At 48.4% G+C, this 23,744-nt stretch overlaps 1 protein-coding gene across 1 annotated transcript; it reads right to left on the bottom strand.

Moving 5' to 3' along the window:
- Positions 1–16,400: 16,400 nt before the first annotated feature.
- Positions 16,401–23,074, bottom strand: LOC144755748 (zinc finger BED domain-containing protein 6-like). The gene is made up of 2 exons (XM_078644964.1): positions 18,922–23,074; positions 16,401–16,659 (listed from the first exon to the last, which is right to left on the bottom strand). The coding sequence occupies exon 1, from the start codon at positions 22,509–22,511 to the stop codon at positions 18,927–18,929; it is 3,585 nt and encodes a 1,194-aa protein (XP_078501090.1). The 5' UTR covers positions 22,512–23,074; the 3' UTR covers positions 16,401–16,659; positions 18,922–18,926.
- Positions 23,075–23,744: the final 670 nt, after the last annotated feature.

Here is a 23,744-nt window from a genome sequence, read left to right as displayed (position 1 = left end):
AGCCAGAGGAACCTCAGTTACATAAATGTTGCATATGTTGTGCTTCAATTAATATTTGCAACTAGGCATTTATTATTATTAACACCACACACCCAAAAACGGAAAGACCCAAAATAAAAATTGCAATTCTAATCCAAAATGGATGTTTAAATTAATAGAAGAGAGAGAGGCCACACAGAGAGAGTTGTTTCATGCACCACTGAGTACCCCTGGGCATAGTAGATGAAAGCAAGGCAGACTGGTTGCATGCCTATGCCACAAAACACACTGCCTGGCTTCAACATGCCCCCTAGACCCCCACCCACATGGCCAGGCCCTGGACCAGGCCTCAAAATGGCCCCCACCCACATGGCCAGACCCTGGATCAGGCCCCAACAACACCCAAAAAATCAAAATACACACAAGAAATCACCCCAATCCAATGGCATTAATGCCCTAAATGATGTTTAAAATCAAGAGATAACACAGAAAGACTTGGCCCATGCACCACTGACTACCCCTGGGCATAATGGATGAAAGCAAGGCAGACTGGTTGCAGGCCTATGGCACAAAGCATACTACCTGGCTTCAAAATAGCCCCTAGACCTCCACCCACATGGTCAGGCCCTGGACCAGGCCTCAAAATGGCCCCCACCCACATGGCCAGGCCCTGGACCAGGCCCCAACAACACCCAAAAAATCGAAATACACACAAAAAATCACCCCAATCCAATGGCATCCATGCCCTGAATGATGTTTAAATTCAAGAGACCCCACAGAAAGACATGGCCCATGCACCACTGACTGCCCCTGGGCCTACTGGCTAGTGTGGCTTTAACACGCACCCCAAAAGTACAAAAAACATCCACACATATATAATAACAGTGAGCTATTTAATGCCATGCCATCCATGCCGCAAATGATATTTAAGTTCAACAAAACTCACAGAAACAGTTGTATCATGCACCCATGACTAACTCTGGGCCTACTAGATACTGTGGCTACCCACAATATATTTTAATTATTTAAAAGTTTATAAATTGTAGTTGCAGCAACTGCAAAGCCCCAAACAAACAACACCAACTTACTTGTAAAATCTCAACTCCAAAAGTGATCCAAACAAAAAGTCCTCAAAAACAAATATCCAGCAGCAGCCACAAAGAGTAATCCTTCCAGCTCCAGATCCAAATGAAAAGCGACCAGGACATGGACAAAGCACTGGGAGGAGCCTGCTGGACAGGAACAGGAAGTTGGAGAATCTGAGGCACTTCCTCCCTCCCAAACCCCCGAAAATGCACTCCATCCACAAAAAAGTGCAGCCAAATGTCAATCTGAGGAGTTATTCTGATTCAAATCATCAATTTCAGAAGGTTTATGCTGCCAGCAATAGATTTCTTGTGCAGAATTGTAATTTTTGCTATTTCGGGAAAGCGAGTAGTTCAAATCTCCCGCAGGAAATCAGCTGCGCGGCGCATCTATGTGTTCGCAATTGTTTACTCTCGCGATGCATGATCGCGGGCCCTTATGACGTATTTGTGTTCTGAGCATCTCACAGTGCAAGATGGTGGGACGCTATGACATACTCGGCGGTTGAAAAGTCTTGCGCGATCACGCAATGACGTACTCGCAGTCGAAAAGTCTCACGCGATCACGCAGCAAGATCGAAAATGGCGCAGCGCACGCAAACCGGGAGGAAAACAACTCAGCGAACTCAGAACCATGGTAAGTCAACGCTGGGCGCGCGAAATTGTATTTTTGAAGCGCGACCAAGCAAAGAAAATCTGCCAACTCGCGAATTGCGAATTCTTTGACAAATTCACGCGATTAACGGACCGCGAAATTGCCAAAAATTCGCAAATTCCGCGGAATCGGAATGGATTTTCAGCCCATACTTAGTTCAGGCCCACAACCGCCTGAAGGACAAACGGGGCGCCGTCACAGTTTCCAGGAACCGCCCATGAGGCTCCTGGCTCTGGCACCCCTATGTGCCGAGCAGAGGTACCTTTCTGTACCCATTTGCTTCCAGATCGCCCTGTAACTCAGCCACCGCTATGGCGGCGGCCACCGTCGCCGACAGAGCCCCCCACCAAAACAGCTCCATTCTCACCTGCAACTTCTCATATACAGGCCCCCTGCCAGCATGGGAAGGAGACCCCATCTATATCCCAATGACCCTTGATGTTAGACCGCCAGAGTCTCATGACGAAGGCCTTTCTGGCAAGTGAACTTATGCCAAGAACTAATTCTCCCATGGGAAAGTTCCATTGCTGCACATGACTCTGCCCCGTGCCACTCGGGCGGGGCGGATTCAGGCACAATAGTTCACATGACCCCCTGAATTTGCTGATTGCACCTGGCTGCCGTCCAACTAGCACAGTGTGTCTAGCACACCTGTGCCCCACATCTAAAGGGCAGCAGCCCACTTGTTAGCTGACCGCTCTCCCACACCCGCCTGCCTACTTAGGCAGTTAGGGTGAAGAGGATTATACTTTAGCATATGCACAGTCATTCTGCTTTCTAAATCATGCCGCACCTGGTTGTCTATAACTATAAGTATGTGACAAAGATCAAGGGATTGCCAACTCAGCTCCCTCTGTGGTGAAACCCCCTGGGCCTACCGACTCACAGAATGTCTGAATTTATACCGTGCCCACTGCAGGTCACATGGTGCCTACCTTTAAGGACTGAATACGTCCTGCTTACCCCCTCCCTAGCATATTCACGAAGAGGGGGTCGGGGACCTTCACCTGTCCACACTGAGCAGCCCCAGGGATGGAATATAACCTGTCCTGCTAAATTTAAATTCGTGTAGCACACTGGACGTGCCAAATGCTCTACTACATAGTCTTTCGTGCTTGACACCTTGTTTCCCCATTTCTTGAAACGGTAGCACAGGATGACCTTGGACAGTCTGCTTGCTGTGCCATGATAAACCACAGTGGCCATGAGGACCTTGAAAAGCACCCAATTGCCACCTGGGCGTACCTCAAACTTGAGGATGGCTTCACACAGCTATAAGGCCAAAGAGCTACATCTTACCTTTTTATTGGTTGTTGCCACTTGGCACTTTTCCGGTTGCAGCACTGTGTTTTAGTGAAGCGCGCGTGCCCCTGGGGCCCTCTGTCGCAGAATAGAGAGTATACGTTACCCATTTGCTGCATCACCATACAACACCGCCTGCCTTACCGCGAATTTTAAATTAACATGATACTGGATATCTGAAATGACTATGCACAGGTAATAGAAACTCCCACATGTGCGGTTGCTGTGAACAACAAGATGGATGAACAGGATGTGTTGGGGGGCCTCCCCCTACCAGTCTTTGCTGTAGTTTGAGGTGAAGGCTGAAATGTTCCTATGGAGCCTCAAGCATAGAGCTTGAAGAGCAATGGCGCTTTGCGGGGATCCGGAAGGTCCGGTAAATGGAGGACCCCTAGTGCCTGACCTATGCCCCTACCGGACCAGTATGTGTGTACTATCAGGTACCTAAAGCTTTGTTCTATCTCAAGCAAGGAATGGCCACCCGCAGTGCTCAATCGCTCCAGATTAGCATTGTGTTCCTGGCAAGTTCAGCAAGGCTAAATTATTGCTCGATGTCGAATATGGGTCCTGCCCAACACTTGATAGACATGCTTGCTTCCTTTGTGCAGGTGACGCAGCCGGCATATACTATGCTAAGGGATCCTGCTCTGTGGACCTGAGGCTGCTTACCTGGCCTTCCTTTATGCCCAGGGATAACTCAAGCAACGCTTTAATTCCAAATAAATGGGACTGCGCATGAACTGACTTGAGTCTTCACCTGCACAAGGGACACAACAGGCAGGTTGGCCCTGACTAACCCTGTGTTCTGGTGCCAGATTTGGGAAAGTGTTTCCCATGATCTGTCAACTACTGTGCTGTTGGAATGCTAAATGTAAGGAGGGGATGCTAACCTTCCCCAAACTCTGCGGCCACAACAGCCTGCGCAAGCTTGCAAAAACATCGAGAAGCTTGACAAACAATCAAACCGCCCGCAAAACCCAGGGGCCATGCCACCATTCTTTGGCCTGTAACTATGCACAGATAATGGAAAACTCCTACACCTTCAGTAAATGTGATATATTTGGACCTGTCCCTCAACTTTAGGCCAAGCACCCCTGAGTGAGGTATGGGTCTCCCAAACTTCTGATAATGTGTACCAGGGAGCAGACAAGTCAGTGGGAACGAAGGAGGGGGAACAGTATGACCGCTACCTGCCCGTTCTAGGATACTGGGAATGCCTGGTGTTCCTTACTACACCATTGCCCCTTGTGCTCTAAACCAGTGTTTCCCCCAACCTCTTCACTATAGCGCACTTTTAATGGTGACAACTCCCACACTCGCCATGCTGCCAAAGCTAAAGGGCAGGTGCTTCTAGCTTAACTGAAGCCACATGCCCATGCTTAGCGGACTCAACCAGACATTTTGGAGCTAAACTACGGCAGTAGTTGAATGGTGTCAATCTGGTTCGCACATGTATGTATGCATCCCCCTGAATCGCTTGCCATGGCTATTTTTTCCCTTTAGCACATGTCCTTATTGTTTGTCTCGACCGAACATGTAGCTATGTAACTGTTAAAATCTAGATTGTGGCGTAAACATTATCGGCGCCATCTTGTCTCCTTTCAGATCCATGCGTGCGCGTAAGCAGCAGCCATTTTGAATGCCATGACCCCTCTGCCTACTGCCGATAGCCAGCGCGTCTCACCCCCTCACACCCCGGCTTCGCAAGCACACCCCCCCCCCTTTGACAGCCCCCGGTCTCTCCTGCTTGGCCCTAAACGCACCTCCAGCGCGACCCTGCCTCCGAGCCACATCCCGCGCTGAACCCCCCCACACCCTTTTCATCTCATTCATAAAACAGGCCCTTTGATAACCTCTTCCTCCTTGCCCGATTGTTCGGCCCGACCCCAGGCCATCACTTAGCCCAACAGATGTGGTTTATTGCCCTACAGTAGGACCTCGCCTCACTTCAAAGGAGCGGGGATTAATCAATGCCCTCACACCCCTAGATCCGATCGATTACCCGCATTTCTGTTCCCAGCGGAATACCCAGCTGCGCGATGGCCATCATGCTGAGATTAGGGGTGGGGACTCCTACTGTAGATATGTGTGGGAGCGGACCTGAACCGGGGATTCCAAAGACGCCTTTCTCCGTACTTCAAAGCATTACTAAGAATGTGTTGCCTGTAATAAAGTAATAAACCAGTGTATAAGAGGCAAGGCCTCAGAGATGTCGAGAGAGCACCTCGAGAAGATACCCTGTTGTCTGATTTGACGTGTTCTGTTCCGTCGGAAATAAACTCCTGTTTCCTGCCTTCCAGTCTCCAGCGCCTGCCTCTTTATTTGGGTAATCGTGAGTTGGGTGAGAAGCGGCTAACGCCGGGCAAACCTAGAAAAGGGGTAAACGACCTGATCTGCCTGAACCCTTTTTCATCATAGCTGTGCTCTAATACTGTATCCTTTGTAACGATGTAACCTGCAACTATGGTCTGCTACTCATGTAAAGCGCTCTGATGCATCCGGTTCTAGCCAGGGCTATATAAAACCATTCAAGTACAAAACCTTTCAAATATAAAACCTTTCCAATAAGTATGTCTACTGTGCATCCGACACAGGGAGGCCTGCTGTTTCAGCTGGGTATAACCTGTTGCCTGCCCACCCTTACGGCCTATGGAAATGTGTGCAAAACTCTTGCTTCCTACACTTCTGAGTGAGTCTATAGCAATTCACAACATGTCTATATAATTTCCATACCCAACTGATTGTGGATATGTTCACCCAATGGTATCTTGGCGCTGAACAACATGGTTATTGTTGCCCGATTTAATGGTATAGTATCATTGACCCCCGAAGAATGCAGTGCTGAGTCTCTGCAGTGCCCCAGGACCAGGGCTCGAGTGGGGGGACCACGCGGGTGGACGGCGTCCCCCCACTTATTTTACAGGGTGGACGCCATCCCCCCTGCTCAAAAGCTGGCATATCTACGATGGCGAGTTACTTGCTTGCACGGATGCCCCTAACTTTCTAAGAGACTTACCGGTCCTTTGTTGTCAATCTCGTGTAGCGCGCAAATGCGCTACCTATCAAAGTCCTGCTGTGCCTTCTGCAGTGTCCATGACTGGGAGGCCGGGCCGGAGCAGGTATAATTTGGTATGGCGCGCAACACCCGTTGTGCTCAAAGGACTCCCCCCCACCCCCTCGTGTGTGTCAGCCCGGGCTGAGACAGCTCCCGGGCACACACACAGCCGCACCCGAGTACATAACAGGTCTTTAAAAGACCATTTGCTTGTGAATGAGGCATTGATGTTTTTCACCCGTCTGAGAGCCCCTGCAACTCCACTCTGCATGCTGGAAGAGTCAGCCCTCCCGAAATTTTTAGCAGCCTACCACCCTCCTCCCCCCCCCCCCCCCCCCCCCCGGCCCCTTAGGTCCAAGGTTGCTGATGCTTCTCCCTAACTGTTCAGGGCTTTTTCCATGCTCCGACGAGATGGTTTAATAACATTCAATTGGTTAAAGAAGCTCTTCTGAAAGTAATGACAGGCCTTGAAACAGAGCATGACAGTTATGGAAGTACGGCCATAGGCTGCTATATTTTAAGGCCCTTCATTGTTTATTGTAGTAAGTCTATGCGTTTAAGCTTTACTTTCCCACTGCCTTTCTGAAGATTCATATGCCCAAATAAGCTGTTTTTCTGCTACCTTTCACTCCGATTTCATTGACTAATTCCCAAAATTCTAAAAACAGGAGTGTGGTTTTTGATTCATTGACTCGGAATTCATAAATATTTTACAGGCAATTCATTCTTAAACACTTTACTTATTGGATGCAAGAAAAACTGCAGCATCTTCTGCAAATAATAGTATTGTCGCTGCCTCGGTATTTTAGGGCAGCTGTAATTATTTCTTTCACATATAGCACAAATTAAAGAATCCCTCACTATCTGTAAAAGCAATGAGGACAGTTGGCGGCCCTGCTTGGTTTCCTGTTATACTGCAATATGTTACTCACTTGTGCTCCTTGGAATACTAATTCTCATACTCAGAAGTATGTTTTGTATTGCACAGTGACCTACCAGCAGGGTCGGATTGGGAAGATAGGCAATCAGGCATTGGACGAGGGGCCAGCACCCAAGTGTCACCCGTGGGCCGGTTTTTAAGCCCTGTGTCAACTGGCTCACAGAACCTTGCTATCTTCGGCAGCCCGCCGGCCAGGCTGCGGTATTGTAAGGTAGGCTGACTGTCAGGGCAGGGACTTGCGTCACAAGGCTTGCCGTAGCGACCTCAGCTTAGCCCTTCGGGGCTGCACAGGCAAAGTAGTGTTCCTTCTCCCCTGCTGGTCTGTCAAACAGAGACGGGACTTGAAGAATAAAGCAACCTCACTAGGGGGTTCAGTGTCCGGTGATAACGGCCGATGGCTCATCTTCACCTCAGCCAACATTGCCCCCTCCATCCTTCACCTTAGAGGCCGGCCCAGAAGCTTTGTTCTTTGCTTCCTTCCACTTCTGCCAGGCCATATCCCTGAGGCTGTAATGGGCTGGGTAGGGGGTGAGTGGAAAGCAGCCTGCCTGGGGGCCAGTTGTTGCTCTGGCTGTAGGGTCATTCTCACATCACCACCTTGGGTTCGACCCAGCCCAAAAGCACTGTCTTTCCCCTGGCCTCTCCCCCACTGGGCCATCACATCATACTCAGGGGTTGGTGGACAGGGATGGAGGGAGTATTCAAGGGCTTTGCTAGGGGCCAGGTGTTGTCACCTTAGGCTGTGTCTTTCTGCACTGAGTGTAAGGTGTGTGGGGGGAGGGGGGCACTGGTGTGTTTGCACAGGCCTAGCTGTGAGGCTACCTTGACCAGAGATTCCAACTTTGGAACTCAGGAACTAAGTTAGAGTCCCTGCATTAGTTCAACATCTTGTGATTCTGGGCAAATCACTTTGGGCCTCATTTACAAGAAGTGGTGCATTGCTGCACCACTTTTCAGTGCACTCTCCTTGCGACACCAATGATGCGTCATATTTACAATATGGCGCATCATGTCGCAACGAAGGACAGATACGTCAGTATAACTGAGGTATCTGTCAGTGCAAAAAGATGTTTATCACAAAAAAGTATCAGAGGGTCAGAATTCCTACAGGTGATTATTGGGGACAGAGGTAGTGAGTTGTTACCACTAGCCAAACAACTGAAAGTTATAACAGCCAGGTCAAGTTAGTGTCTGGTCTCTGTGCAAAAAGATGCGCATTGCTGGAGTTGTGTCGGAAGCCTATTTAAATGTGGTGTTCTAGGTAGCGTAATACATTTTATAGTTTGGATAATCACTATTGTGGTTTCTAGTATGTGGTTTTCTTTTGGGTTTTTTCAAGACACAAACTCTGCTTTTGTTCATGGTGCCATGTTTTAGTATGACTCACTTACAGCACTTAATGGCTTGACTAATGTAGTTGTATGCCAAACTTCATCCATATTTGGGCTGTTAATTCCCCCAGACAGGGAACTTAAGTCACAGGCTTAAGTACTGAGCAGCTTCAATTGTTAAATCTTGCAATATGTGCAAATGATAGATCTGCCTCATGTGATGTCACTTCCTGTTCTGATGTTACTTCCTGTTCTGATGGCACGTCCTGTTGTGATGTCACGTCCTGTCGTGATGTCACTTCCTGTCGTGATGTCACTTCTTGTCGTGATGTCACTTCCTGTGACACCACCTAAATTGGAGAGTCCCCCCACTTCTTTTTTTAGGACTTGAGCCCTGCCCAGGACCTCACAGATTTCAATCGTTAAGTGCTTGAATGGGGAACCATGCCAGGCAGACATCAGTTCATTTTGCACCCCATATTTCTCCTGCCATGCTGCCAATCATACATCACAACTACTAACCCTGACACTTGGGCAGCTATCTGCCCGGGATCCCATCAGGTGGCCACTTTGTTTTAAAACACCCATTTCTCCTGCCATGCTGCCAATCATAAGATCACAACTACTAACCCTGACCCTTGTGCAACTATCTGCCTGGGATCCCGACATGCGGCCACTTATTTTTACACCACACGTTGCTCCTGCTGCCAATCCACTAACCCTCACAGTTGTGCGAGTGTGACAATACAAACTAATCCCGGATCCCAAAATTGTCCGATTGGCTAAAGATCCCACCTTTAACAATGGCCCCTACATGAACCTTGAGTGCCCAATGCTTGAGCCCCTCAGCAGCCACACTTTCCAAAATTCCCTGTCGATTATGTGCTCACACAATCGGGCATCTAATAGCTAAATGCAGCAACAATCCCCCCCTTCCGAAATGGGTGGGGTTGCGTGGCCGGGCGGGTAACTTTCGGTATGGGGCAGGGGAGTTAACTCAAGGCCAGTGGACCAGACCGACCCCGGGGAGGCATGGCGATTGTGGCCGGGCACCGTCATGCCAGCTGGCGAGATGAGTGAGTGGTGTCTGGCCTGGCATTAGGGACGGCGGCGCGCGATTACACTCCCGCACGGAGTCACGGAAGGTCCTGGGCAGAGGTTTTCGTGAGGCTGCGGGGCTAGATTATTCACTAGCTGGTCCCGGAGGGGAATTTATTGGCCAGGGGGCTTTGTGGGGTGCGCAAATCCACCACCCCCCCACCACGTGGGCAGTTTGTGTAATTAGGATTATTCACTAAGGGTTGCATCGTGGGAGAATTGGCATTGCACAACCTCTTTCCCTTCACTTTTTTTTTGTTTCATAAATTAAACACACACCCTCACCCAAACCCACACACATTGATGCAATTTTACAAAAGTGGAATTTGGCTATTTATTGTATGTAGATCGTAAAATTCCTGGGAGGTCTGACCGTTTGAGGTGAAGGGAAATTGTTAGCAGGGTTCCATGCATCAGCCAACTGACCATGTCACTAAAGAAAGTGAGTATAGAAGTATTGTGCCTGCACTGCCCTTCATGCACCTGCTAGCACAACTATACCGTAAAAGTGCATCATGTTATACATTTTGTGGTGTTGGCACAATCATATGTGTATCAGTGCTGTGAAGACCGGCCGGCGCCTATTGCTTCATTTCAAAGGACTCATTCTGCAAGTCTGAGTTAACACCCTGTGAAGTGAGCTCTGGCCCTTATTAAAGAAAGATGGCCCAGTAGCATGTTACCCACACTACAATGTAATGCCTGTAAGAAAAAATTTTCAAATTCCACGAGGCACTGGTAAATTAGTATTAGGAAAACAATTTCATTTTCAGACAGCCATATCAGCATTATTATTTATAGCAAAAAGATATCTGCCTTATAGGCCCAAGGTTACTGCAGACAGTGTGAAATGATGTTTGAAAGTTGCCCATTCAGTTTATATCAGTGTGAAAATATTAATAACGGTTAAAACCAACTGAGCTTGATCTGTCAGTGTGCAAATCCGTCCTAATTGGGCATACCAAAGGGGGCACGCCTTCGGCTAGGACTGAGTGGTCCTGATGCCGTATACCAAAGTGTATCCCTGGCCACAACCCTATATCAAACGGGATTTGAAAGTGTTTCGTGTGAGCCGAAGGGAACATCCTTTTCAACGAACCACAGCACTGCCCTTGTGAGGCCGAGGGGAATGTGAAAAGTACCGTGGACGGCTCGAGCGGTCGACCTCAAAACTGGGGAACCGGGTTCGAGTCTCGGCAACGACGCTCAACATCCTGTGATTCTAGGCAAATCACTTAATCTGCCTGTGCCTAACAAAAATTAATGTGTCCTTCTGTAACGAAACTGGTGCTATGTAAAGCACTCTGATGCCCAATGTATCGGGTCTAGTTCGCGCTATATAAAACTGAAAAAAAATAAACTTGTCCCCAACAACCCGCTGACAATACAACGATTTTGTGCAGATATAACTTTGTCATCACCATGCCACACAAACACTATAAATTATGGTAGCAGGCTGTAGAACTGAATTAAGCGAGTGCCGGATGTAACAGAATGCGGCAGTGCCACCCGGTGGTCAAACACCGCTAGACTAATTCCCTCAACAATTCATGACTGTGACAATGCCAATGGTAGTTAGCTGCATAGGAAGAGATGCAGCACCTAAGGATTGTGTATAATATTGAGCAAGCTTCCAGTCCCCCCCCCCCCCCTGTTCGCTCGAACTCAACTAACCTAGGTACAACCCTGGTCCCAGTCTGCGGTCGACCCCACCGGGCTGTTTAGGGTCATGGAGATGGCACAGACTCCAAGCGTTCCTCGTAAACATGCTGTCTGGGGATCAGGAGTACCCATGCTGATGTGGACCGTGCTGCCTGCTCCTGCCCCTATGCAGGGCCTGCCCTGCGGTTTCCCCTTTGAGGGAATGGTGCCTGCTGTGATGTTGTGTTTAACCTGTTATTTCTTCTTTGTTTCTTTAATTTATCTATTACTTGTGTCATTTAATTCCATGCTGGCATTCTGTATTCTAGAATGTTTACTGTGATTTGAGTCAGTTGACTCTGAGCGTTTGTGGCTGAGGTTTAATAAAACCTACGCTGAAGTCTACTTGATTGCAGTTTATTTATTCATACATAAGAAGACATCACACCTGCGCCGCCTGCTAGGGCCCAGCCCCTCGCAATGTATTTGAGGGCGTTGCCAAAAAACTTGCTCAGGATCTAGCTAGGCTGGTATGCTGCCCGACCTGAGAATAGCTATATGTCCCCTCTATTCTCACCTTCGAGTAATCTGTAACATCTTACAAATGTAATTGAGGACAGCTGGTATGATCGATGATTGGTAAACCCCACACGGCGTATATCCCCCCCAGCCCCCGATGGCCGCGGCACAACAACCAGCAGTCCGATAGCAAGGGGGGTGCCCTGCCTCGGGATGAATATCGCACCTCCCTGCTATCCATTAACACCTGCCAAACTGCCTACATATGTGGGGGACCCCATGGAAGAAAATTCAAGCCCACAGGGGATCGCATGCCCAAGCTTTTTTGTTTATAATAACGAACGCTGGTAACTATCAGGACAGCACGAACCAAGGTAGAATAAGCTTCTACCCAATCGCTCACGTCTCCTATGCCAATGCGGTCCCAGGGTAGGTAGCAGCTGGTAGGGAATGGGCTTCAAACCCTTTGCCTACATTCTGACGTTCGTCGGACCCAGCGGGTCGGGCCCCGAAAAAGGACTGCCTATTCGACCACCCGCGGCAGGAGGCTTGTGACGCGGGGCACCACAACCATGGGATGGGGTCATGGGGAAGGCGGGGGCCTCCCTAGGCCGACGTCACCACTCCGGGGATATGGTTGAGTAATGATAAAGTCTATTCATGCCCCCAGCTCAACCAGGGCATCCCAACCAGTCACCAGGCCCGGCGGGCACCATGTGTCCAGCGAGAGATAAGGTCCACCCAGTGCCCACCCTATCCCGAATCGTAGGCAAACCCAGCCCTGTACCGGAGGTAAGACCTACTCAGCCTCCCGGCAGGAAAGGAATCGGGCCGCGGCCCTGGCACCCATTACGCTTCGGAGTGGTGCAGCACCCGGGGAACCTATGCGGCAGCCCCCCCACCCCCTCCTACAAACAACCCTGCCCGGGCCATCGGCCTCGGGAAAGCGCCATAGGATTGACCGTGCATAGGCAGTGGAGGCCAGGGGAAAGTGGTCCGGGGTCCCGTGGAGACAGGCAGCACGAGCCCAGGCTCAAAGCTACCGGAGGTGAGGGGGCAGAACTGCCAGCATTGCGCCCCCCCCCCCCCCCCCAAAACCCGCACTAAGTGCCCCTGCCTCCAAGGCGCTCTCAAGCGAGCCAGCTGCATGGCATAGGCTGTAGCTGCTGGCAGAACACGACCCCTCGGGCCTTGGCCCAATCTGAAGGGAGGGGGTGCGCCTCTTTGCCGCTACCCGTAACACGGCGAACTACCTGGACTCTGCCACCCCCGACCCTGCGGCCATGACGGGGCCGCCCAGCCTTCAGTACAACCCCGATGGGGGAGACCAGGCGGGTAGAGGGAGAAAGCAAGGGGGTTGGGGAGGGGTAGTCGCGTGAGGACGCCACCACATTAGATGTCCACCCTGACGCCAATTGGTCTGCCGCCATCCCTCCTGCACCGTGGCGATTAAGCCTTTGTGCAGGATCCCCATTACTAACCCTGCAATCACTGCGGCCGAGCCGCGGGCGGTTAACCCAACACCCCCCTTCTTCAGGCGGCTCTCGAGCGTGGCTCGACCGCCCTGGCCAGTGCACACCCATCTGGTGCCACTGGGCGGGAGGGGGTGTAACATGGATGCACTCACTGTGCAACCCGGCTGCTCCTAGAGGGAGGCGCTCCTACAGACGGCGTGTCCCGCGAGGCAGCGGCCGCGCGTTTCGGGGGCTATGCATCAACCCCACATAACATCCCGCTGGCCTAGCCCTGGACCGGTGGTTCCAACACAGACCGCACATACTAGAAGCACATAATCATGTGTGTAGTTTGAGTGCTTTATATATAGCTTTCTAACCTCATTGAGCCGAGCAGCAGTGACTGGCCAACACAAAATGAGGTGGTATTGCTTACATAACGTAAGGTTTTCTTCATGCTGTAGTTTGAAAAGATATGTTACACTTTAACTAGCGGGTTTTCTCAATCCAAGGGCATGGAACATGACCCTCCCTGATTGCGAGTGTAACAAAGGTTAATAGAATTCAGAAAAGCAAACCGAGATAGAAACAATACGTGAGCCCGTACAGAGAGTGATTGAAAATATCGGAAATTAGTACATTTTCGGTTACAACACAGAAAGGTCAAGGAAGTGTAATAAATTGTGCAGCATGGTGGGATTGTAGTCCACTTTTGATATGAGAAAGAGACAACCTCCTGATAAGAGCACAGGAAATTATATTGCACATGCTTAAAAATCCGTGGAGGTTGGCGTGGGACACTATATTTCACTTTTTCATATTTAGAAACTGTCACTGTTGATTCATTTATGCTACACGTCAGTTTTCCAGATACATTTCCTCAATGTTTGGCTTGGGATTGAAGTTTAAATTTAAGAACTAATGCAAAGGTTGTCCCTGTCAAAGTTTTCATCAAATTATAGTGTTTAGAGTAACCCTGGGCGTAGTTCGCGTAGCCGCACTCCGCGAAGCTACGCGAAGACGCACTTGCACTCCGCGAGCTACGCGTAGCTCCGCGGACATGCGTAGTAGGTTGCTAGACCCGTTCGCGCGCCGTTTTTCGTCTTCGGGAGCGCGGTGCGCGTGTTCGGGGCGCTGCCTGCATGCTCGCGATAGCTAGCGCGCTAAGTTACTCAATGAGGTTTGTCCCGCCCGCTTGCGTTCCCTTATTTCCGGTTCCGGGTCACAAGTAACGTGTTCGCGTTGTGTTAGACATGTTCGGGAACTCATCTTCTCGTTCGCACTGCCAAAGTGCGTGATCGCGTCAAATATCGCGCGAACTTACCGCGGCGGTCGCGACGGGCAGAGCCATCTTCGATTTCACACTCTGGCTATGGTTTTGGGCCTACTTCAGCATCTCACTCCTATCTCTTCCATCCTGGTCTTTTCCCTCAGTTTTTCTAACTTTCTTTACTTCGTACCTATTTCTGTCTGTGCCTAGGTTTATATTTCTCATTTTATTGTTACTTTTACCACTTTTTTTGCAACTTTTCTCTTGTTTTATATTACTTCCTTCTTTTATCTTTCTTCTTTCTTCCCCTAACCTTTTTGTCTTCAACTTTCCTTCTCCCCTCCACCCAGAACCATGGTGAAGGGTGCCAGCAGAATCGGCGGCTCAAAGGGCAAGGCGGCTGTGCCTAAAAAAACCAGGCTGCCTTGCGGCAGAATGCGCCCGGCAGGAGTGACGCCCCGCCAACTTTTTGGGGAGGAGGAGTTGGCCGCCCTGGTCTTTTTTATCCAACGTCACCTCCCCTTGACTTTGGCAGCAGGCGGCAGGCCCGGCTCCGGATACCAGCACATTGAAGAGCGTCTCCGGCGGTGGGGGAAGGTGCGCCGTGCAGTCTTCCGCTGCTCCGGTATCCGGCGTACCCACCATCAGCTGTCCCACCGCTGGGCCGACATTTTGGACCGTGAGCAGGACCTGTTGGACCTGCTTGGTGTGGAGGTTGTGGGTCTTGGTGAGTGGCTACCCCAAAAATAAAGTGTGTATATATATATATATATATATATATATATATTTATATACATATAGATTATATATATATATATATATATATACATATATAGATATATAGTTGTCTAAATATTGTTATTGTATCTTTGTAAATATTGGCTGAATAAGTAACGCGATGACTGTTGCCCCTAGTTACATTTGCGATGTATTCCGGTATATCTACTGTCATTGTATGACAGTGTTCTTCTTCTTCACTGGCTCTTGCGTGTTGTTTCAACTTGGCGCTAGCTGTTGCTGTTTATTGATGTGAGATTTTCTTTATTGCTGAGAACTGGAGTTAGTTAATGCTATTAATAGAGTCTTGTCCTTCCTTTGTCCGTCAGTGAAATAGCGGTGGATGGATAATTATTAATTGTACGTTGTTTGCATATTGTGGCATTTTTTTCACGGCCTTCTCTTCTGCATGAATGGAATCCTTTTCTTGCAAAGAATGCTAACGTTACTTTGTTCTTCTTACCTCAGCCAGGGCCGGCTCTAGGGGGCATGTGCAAGCTGTGCAACTGCACAGGGGCACCAAACTTCAGGGGCCACCGCACCAATAGATATCCTTAATGTAATAATACTCTAAGGATGGATACATATTTGCGTTGCGGCCCCTGGCATGGATTTGTTGCCTCCGGCTCTGTTCCACTGTAGCAGTGTGATTTGCAATTATGTCTATGTTTCACATCACTCAATGTATTTATCTATGTTTATTATTTTAATTTTTACATGAACCACAGAATCCAGGGGCAAGCAGAATACAGGGACCGAGTCGGCGGGTGAACCACCAGTTACACAGAGCTCCTCTACTGCGGATCCTGCTGCTGTCCCCAGTAAGTCCAACAGTGCTTGTTTTTTCCTCTGTAATGTGTCTGCAGTGCTTTGTCAATTGACAGCAACCAAGTAGGCATCCAGAATGATGTTTGTCTAGTATTTTTGTAAACGTTAGTATACCACTACTAGTCTTGTGGGTATTCTTCTATCTCCTACGGAGTTATATACATATTGCACAACTATGTAACTATGCACACGAAAATTGGATGTTGTTGGTACTGATAGGCAGGTTGGACCTTACTTACACCTCAGTCACAGAACTCTGAGGAACGCACAATTCACTGAACGTCAGCCTATATGGCCTGAGTCATTGGTCTATTGTTCAAATCACACTCCTGAACCCCAATACCAAGATGCCGAATGCTTTTAGGACACAAACCGTTAGCTAAGAAACCCCCTTTTGCTCACTCACTCGTGTGAGTCTCTAAGACAACAGACAGTGAAAATAAACTTCAGAGTCAAAGTGGTCATTCCAAAGCTTTATTTTGTTAGAAGTAAGTAAGTAACATCAATGTTTTTAAGTGCTTCCGTCCAATACGTTGAAGGGCCCACCAGAAAAAATCCAGAGTTAAAACAGGCATAATAAAGTAATCAACATTTGTACAGCTACTAGTGCACAATAGGGAAATGTGGCAACTATCGGAGACCTCTCACCAACGTATACTGGTCAGATATTCCTCTTTTTTTGTAAGCTATGGAAATGTCCGCTTCGTAGAAGGCAATCTTCTCACCTGCCGAAAAATAATGACAAAAGTGGTGCACGTTAGACAGTATTAAATACATTTATGCCAGTTTTATGCAGCCATGCTAAAAAGAAGTTGTGTAACCTGTAAGCAAACTGTATCCCACAATCCACATAGAAAACTTAAATACGGGCCCTTTTACTTTCCCACCTCTTCAGGTGTATGCATTGAACAATGATGTGTTGCCCCAGAGCGTCTTCTCGTACTGCGCAACAAGCTGCGAGTTAACACATGCGCAAAACTGGATACATTGATGTACAAAGGTTACATAGTTCACTTCCAATTTCCAAGGACTAGAGTAGCAGGACAGATGAGATGAGCTTGGGTACCATACCATAACAATGAATGCTAATAATATGTGTAGTGACTCTGCTGTACTATGCAATGTGGACTCATACTGATTACGTACGTTGGACTTAACTGTTTTGAAGAACTCCATTCTTGGTGAACAAGTACAAAGTGGGCTGTGCATCCATCTAAAAAGGCGTACTTATTTTTATAGGTGCAGAACCCTTACCATCGACCAGTGCCGACGGGGACAGCGGCGCTGCTTCAGCGCTCCCGGCGGGGACAGGAGGAACAGAGGCACCTACACCAGCAGCAGTGGGGGGGGAGCCAACAGCGGCGGGCGATGGTAAGTTAGATTCAATAGTGATCTGCATTACTTGGTGGGAGGGGAAAACTTTCTCACTGTACTCTACTGGAAAATATATGTTACCTTTACTTGTCATTAGCATGCTAAGCATTACCACTACAGTAATGCAAGTGCCTGATAGCAGTCGGATGCATGGGTTGTTGTTAAAGCATGTAAAGGGGAAAACACAGCTGCCAGCGTGGTTGGGAGACACACCCAATACCGGTGGTTAGTGGATAGTCTCAGCAGCTGCGGTGTTTTGGGCAAACCCAAAGGCAAGGGAAGGAGGGGACGACTGGGTGCATGGGTCGTTGCTGGTGAAACACAAACCAAATAAGGTTTGTTGCGCGGTATAAAGTATTATAGTCTTTACTAGACATGTGCTACTAGCTGCCCCCTGTTAATTAATGTTACTTTGAGAGTGTTCCCGCCTTCCCGGAACAAAAGGAGATATGTAAAAGACAGGTGTTCGTTCTAATGTGTGTGACCGTTGAAGTACACCCATGCTAATAGGGCAGACATAAAGCCGTGACAAAAAGTCCGAAAAATGAATAGAGGCTGTAGAATGTTCAAGATAGACGCAACACTATTTCTGGTACTCAGCTTGCTTGCTAGTGCTACTGTGCCGCCCACTATGTGTTGAATCAATGTTGTGTTCTTGATTTGCGGGGAGTTTGGATTAACAATTCTGTTTCTTTCTTTATAGTTACTCCTTCCCAAAAACCAACCAGGAAGGAGTTGGCAGTCCGGGCCCGGCAGCGGAAACTGCAGGCAATTGTAGAGGCCTACCGCCGGCTGGTGGATCAGGCCGAGGAGGAGGAGGAGGAGGCGGCGGCAGCAGCTGCTGCCTCTTCCAATGCCCCGGGCCCCAAGCCTGCAGGACTACGTCGCCGTGGTCAGGCAGCCGCCCGCCGCCGCATTGTTACATCTTCGGCGGCCCCCCCACAACAACAACAACAACCACATGCATGCAAGTGTAGGTGCCGTGCTTTCAAAGCAAAGATTCTCCGCCGGGTAGCGAAGTTGGAGGAGGAGCGGAAGAAGCAGGAGGACGGTCTAGAGGAGCGTGTCAAAATACTGGTGGACAAACACCTGAAAGCCCGCCGGCTTTGAAATGGACCCTGTTTTTTGCCCCTTTTTTAATCCTTTTGTTGGTGGGTGGGATGTGGGAGTTGGGGTGTACATTTGGGTTGAAATTTGGTTGGGGTTAGGGGAGGGTAGGGAGGGACAGCTCTGGGTCAGGGGGTTACATTTGTTATATATTTTATTTTTCTATTATCATTATTAAAATATAAAAATAAAACAAAGATATTATTTTCACAAGAAAACATTTGAAGTTCATTTGTGTTTGTTGGGGGGGTGGAGGGGGGACTGTTTCACCAAATAATGTACGTTGTGCAACATGAACATGCACTACGAACGATAAATTAAGTACTGACTGCACCTGTAGTAGTAGGGTCACAAGTGCATAAATAATTTATATTATTAAATAACATGGGAAAATTGCCCATCACGTGAGTCTGAAGTTACTACTAGCATACTTTAATTCCATGCACATTTGCTCAGAGTCGGCTAAACAATCCTATGCAATGCATTGCATCATTCCTTTAACATACCTGTCCTAGTTGTCAGGGAAGAGGAGCTCGTCCTCAAACTCTGTGCGTTCAGACAGAAGTAGGTCATGTAACCCAGTAGTGAGGACGTCTTCTTCACACTCGCTTTCTTCATCCGGCGGTGATTCACGTACTTGATAGTCTGGTGGTATGAAGCGTTGATTCATTTTTATCATTGTCAGCCGCTCCACGCTTTTGGGGGAGAGACTAGTCCTTTTCGATGTGACAATGGCACCAGCAGCACTGAAAACCCGCTCAGAGGAGACACTGGCTACAGGACAAGCCAGATACTTTATCGCCAGCCTGCTCAGCACTGGCCACTGTCTCCTTCTTTCATACCAATAGACCAATGGGCTTTGCTCCATGAACACCTCTGTTGTGTCATCCAGATAGGCCTGAACCATCCGCTCAATGTTCATTGGTGCTCGGCTTTGCTGGTCCTCTTTTCCCTTTGCAACAGCAACGGACTTACCCATCCCTTTCTGTATAAAAAAATCAGTTATGCTTTTGGTTGGGTCTGCTGAATCAGATCGTGTAGGTGCTGCTTTTGGTACTGTTGGTGCCTGCTGGAAAGCAGACGCACTGCTCTCACGCTGTGAAGAACTTGCGTCAGGAGTACTTGGACTGGCCTGGGCTGGCAGTGGCAGGCCTTTAAGTAACAGCCGTTCAGTTTCTAACTCATTAGCTTCCGCAGCTATGGAAGTTTTGTACTTGTCAACATCCTCATCTGAAAATGGAATTACTTCGTTACTGCTGACAAATAATTTGTACCGTGGATCCAAGATTGTTGCAGTTATGTAATGTTCACCTGACACAATATTGTTGAGCCTTACATTTTCACACAAGCGGTTGACTAAGCCCTTGGCTAAGGTATATGCATCAACTTTTTGTTCGTCACCTTCGTATGTTTCACAGACCTCCTTCACCTGTTGCTCAAGCATGTACAACAATGGGATGGCTTGGCCCATAGTACAGTCCTCCCTGCTAACTGCACGTGTGAAGACCTCAAAGGGTTGCAGCATCTCTGTGATGCATTTAATGAGGTCCCACTGCCACATCTCAATGGTCAGGGCTTTAAGATTAACAGTAGGATCCCCTAATCTTCTTGACATTACATAAGCATTCAGTGGGATGTACTGCTCAAAGAGACGCTCAAGCATGAAATAAGTTGAGTTCCAACGTGTTGGGACCTCCTGTATCAGTGCTTTGACTGGCAACCTATGCTCTTGCTGAATGACCCGTAGCAGCTTCCGTCCTTTGAAAGAATGGTTAAAGTGCGTGCATATTCTTCTGCAGATGGCCATTATGTTGCTGACTTTGGCTTCATTTTTCAGAAAGTCTTGCACGACTAAGTTTATGCAGTGTGCCAAACAGGGTACCCTGAAATAATGTCCTTCTCTCATTGCCTTCACTACATTACTGCCATTGTCGGTGGAAACAAAACCAATCTTAAGGCCTCTTGGTTTCAGCCATTCAAAGACCTTGTCATTAAAGTCAGACAAAATGTTTTCAGCAGTATGACTTTTGTCCATACCAAACATGGCTATAGTTGCATGTCTGCGCGTATCATTAAAAATTCCAGCAACGTCACGGAGGCCTGAAGTTAACTTGTCTTTAACACCTGCAAAAGAGATCCAGTGTGCGGTGATGCACATGAAATCTGTAGCATCGCAACTGCTCCACATGTCTGTTGTCAGGTGGATACAATGGACAACACTCTGTTGTAAGGCTTTCCCAATCAATTCCAGCACATCGTGGTGTAGTGCTGGAACAGCCACTCGGGCAAAATAGTAGCGACTGGGAACGTTCCATTTTGGGCAGAGGGTTGCCACTAATTCCAGAAATCCAACAGCCTCAACAAATGAAAATGGGAGAAGGTCCAGTGCTAACATTTTCGCAAGTTTGGCATTGTATAAACGTGCTACTGGGTGGTTCCGCTCGTACTTTCCCTCCTGCCTTAACATGCTAGGAATGGTAAGCTGCTTTGCATGTCTTTGAGTTGTGCTAGACGGACCACCTTGCATCGCAGACTTTGCACTCCTTGGTGTTTCCAGCTGACTCTGGTGCCACTGAGAAGTTGCAGATGCGGAGGATGTGGTCTTTACCACTCCAGTGCTGGCGACAGGGGTCGATTGTGTACCACTCCTAGATAGAAGGTCATCGTCTCCCTCTTCTTCTACCTCCTGATCAACCATGAGTGGACCTTGTACCACTGTATCCCCACCAACACGAGTGCTAACATTTTTTAAGCTTGCAAGGTGGTTCTCCCACCTGATCACGTGTGTTTTTTTCAAATGGGTCGTTTGGCCTCCAGTCCCATAGTTTGTACCAAGCTTACCACGACTAACATTGGCATGACAAATGGTGCATACAGCAATGTTCTCCTGAACTGGGTGAACCGTAAAGAAGTCCCACACTGGGGAGGTAAACTTTTGTCTCCTGCCATAGGAAGAGGAGGACCCACTGCCAATGCCGGATGGACTGGAGGATTGTGGAATTTGACTATGGGACAGCTCAGTCCTAGTACTGCCACTACCTCCTTCTGTTGAAGTGGCGCTTCTGCTGGATGTCGGATGCTGCCGGGCCTTCGCTGTTGAAAAAATTGGAGCTGGTGTTACTGTGGGTGTTGAGTGTGTAGGAGTTATGCGTGGTACCTGCTCATCAGTCATTGCAGCATTTCTGGATAGGGTGAAAATGTTTGTCTCTACATCCTCTGCACCAGGAATAACGCTTGTGATGATGACAGTGTCAGACCCGTCTTTATCACCAGCAGTATCCTGCTCACCTACATCGACCTCCATAAGTTCAAGCCTGCCTGGAAACTTCCTTTTTCCTAGCATGGTCTTCTTGGGATGTCTCTCCTTTGAATGCGCAGATAGTTGTGGCTGCCAATCCGTATCAAGGTCATCGGAAGCGATGCTTTGCGAAGAACTCGATGCACTAACCCTCCTTTCCCTTGGTGAATTCGAAGGAAATAGATCACCTACAGAAGTGGCTTCCTCTTCTTCTTGCTCGGAAGGAGGCTCTACTTCCTGAACTGCCCCGACTTCGGGAGGAACAACTACTACTATTTGGTGCGGAGATGGTGGTTGTTGTTCTTGAGGAAGTACTATTGCGGGCTGGGGTTTTTCAACAACAACTGTTGCGGGCGGTGGTTGTGGTTGTTCAACAACTGTTGCGGGAAGTGGTTGTGGTTGTGGGTGAACAACTCCTATTGCGGGCGGTGGTTGTGGTTGTTGAACATCTACTGCTGGCGGTGGTTGTTGAGCACTTCCATCTTGCGTGGATTGTGTACTACTTTGAGACAGCGATAAGTTTAGTTCTGGCTCAGTATCACTGCTCGCAAGCAGAAGGCTGGCTACCTCTTCGACCCTCATCATGTGCTTGGCCCTGGGATGCTGGCTTGCCCCCACTAATGCAGATGTGCTGGTCCCAGCTTGCACCCCAGACCCCGCTGCTGCAGGCGTACCTTTTGGGGTGCCAAAAAAGGTTTTGGGGTCCATACCAGACTTAAGTGACACTTCCTTCTGCTGTTCCTTCTTCGCAGCAACTTTCTTTGTGGTGGAGGACCTGGTAGCTTTCTTAGGGCCCATCTTGTTCTGATGTCAGTCAGCTCACAGCAGCACAAATTGCAGAGATGTCTGGTCAGATGAGTCACACACCACACGTGGCGTCCAACTGAAGGACGTCCGTCTGGCGGTAGAACGAGCGATGGATGAAAAAACAACCAGCACCTCCTCAGTCTTTTTTGTGCACCTACAAGTAAAGAAGGCAGAACAACATCAGTCAAACAAGCAGTAAGGCAACGTGAACAATTGAAAGACACACAGGTCAATGTATAAAAGACAAAACAGAAGACTAATAATACCAGTCCAGCAGCACCACAGCTCAAAGGCCACATGAAGTCCAGAAAGAACCAATAAAGTGAAGCAGGCCTATAGATACCAATATGGACAGAAAAACGAGGATGCCTGCTGCACATGACAGGTTAATGTGCAAGGAATAAATAGCCCATGGCTAAGACAGAGGTTGTAAACATAACACCGCAAAAACACATACAAAGAAACCCCTGCCCAGGCTCCCAAAACAACAACCAAATGACAAATTCTGTTTTTTTGGGTGCACAAGAAAGACCTGCAACATTTTTGAGAAACTTTTATGCAACTCGGGACATATTGTCCGCGAGAATGCTAAATCGGCATGTTCGGCAGCGCGAACGGAATAAAAAGTCGTGTTCGCGTTCCCGAGCAAGTACATTGAGTGCGCGAACACGACAAAAAATGTAAGTTCACGTGCTCACATGGTGCGAAGTTACCAAAACTACCCAAGCTGTATTCCTAGGGTTACCTAATGGCAGAAATTGACAGAGTATTTAAAGTTTAAACACACCCAAAACCAGAAATACCCCAAACATAAAAATAAGATTTTCTATATCAATCCAAGCCATCCATGATTTTCACATTTAAGGGTACACCACAAAAACAGTTGATTAACTTTCATGACCCTATGAGTAGTACCTATGGCCTACTGCCAGAGTAGGCCACAAGGTTGGAGGCCTATGCCTATGGCAAAAGCACAAAGGAAGGACACACAAAATGGCCGCCGACATAGGGCCTGGCCACCGACAACAACATGGCAAAATATATCACAAAGGAAGCATACACAAAATGGCCGCCACCACATGGCCTGGCCACCAACAACAACATGGCAAAATCACAAAGGATGTAGATACAAAATGGCCTCCACCACATGGCCTGGCCACCAACAACAACATGGCAAAATATATCACAAAGGAAGCATACACAAAATGGCCGCCACCACATGGC

The sequence above is a fragment of the Lissotriton helveticus genome, chromosome 1_1 (assembly GCF_964261635.1).
Source record: "Lissotriton helveticus chromosome 1_1, aLisHel1.1, whole genome shotgun sequence".
Classification (NCBI taxonomy): domain Eukaryota; kingdom Metazoa; phylum Chordata; class Amphibia; order Caudata; family Salamandridae; genus Lissotriton; species Lissotriton helveticus.
The sequence above is the reverse complement of the archived record's forward strand: the minus strand, read 5'-3'. Positions and strand labels throughout refer to the sequence as shown.

Bases quoted from the DNA above. Each gene is read 5' to 3' on its own strand.
- LOC144755748 (XM_078644964.1), bottom strand. From the start codon at position 22,511: ATGGGCCCTAAGAAAGCTACCAGGTCCTCCACCACAAAGAAAGTTGCT.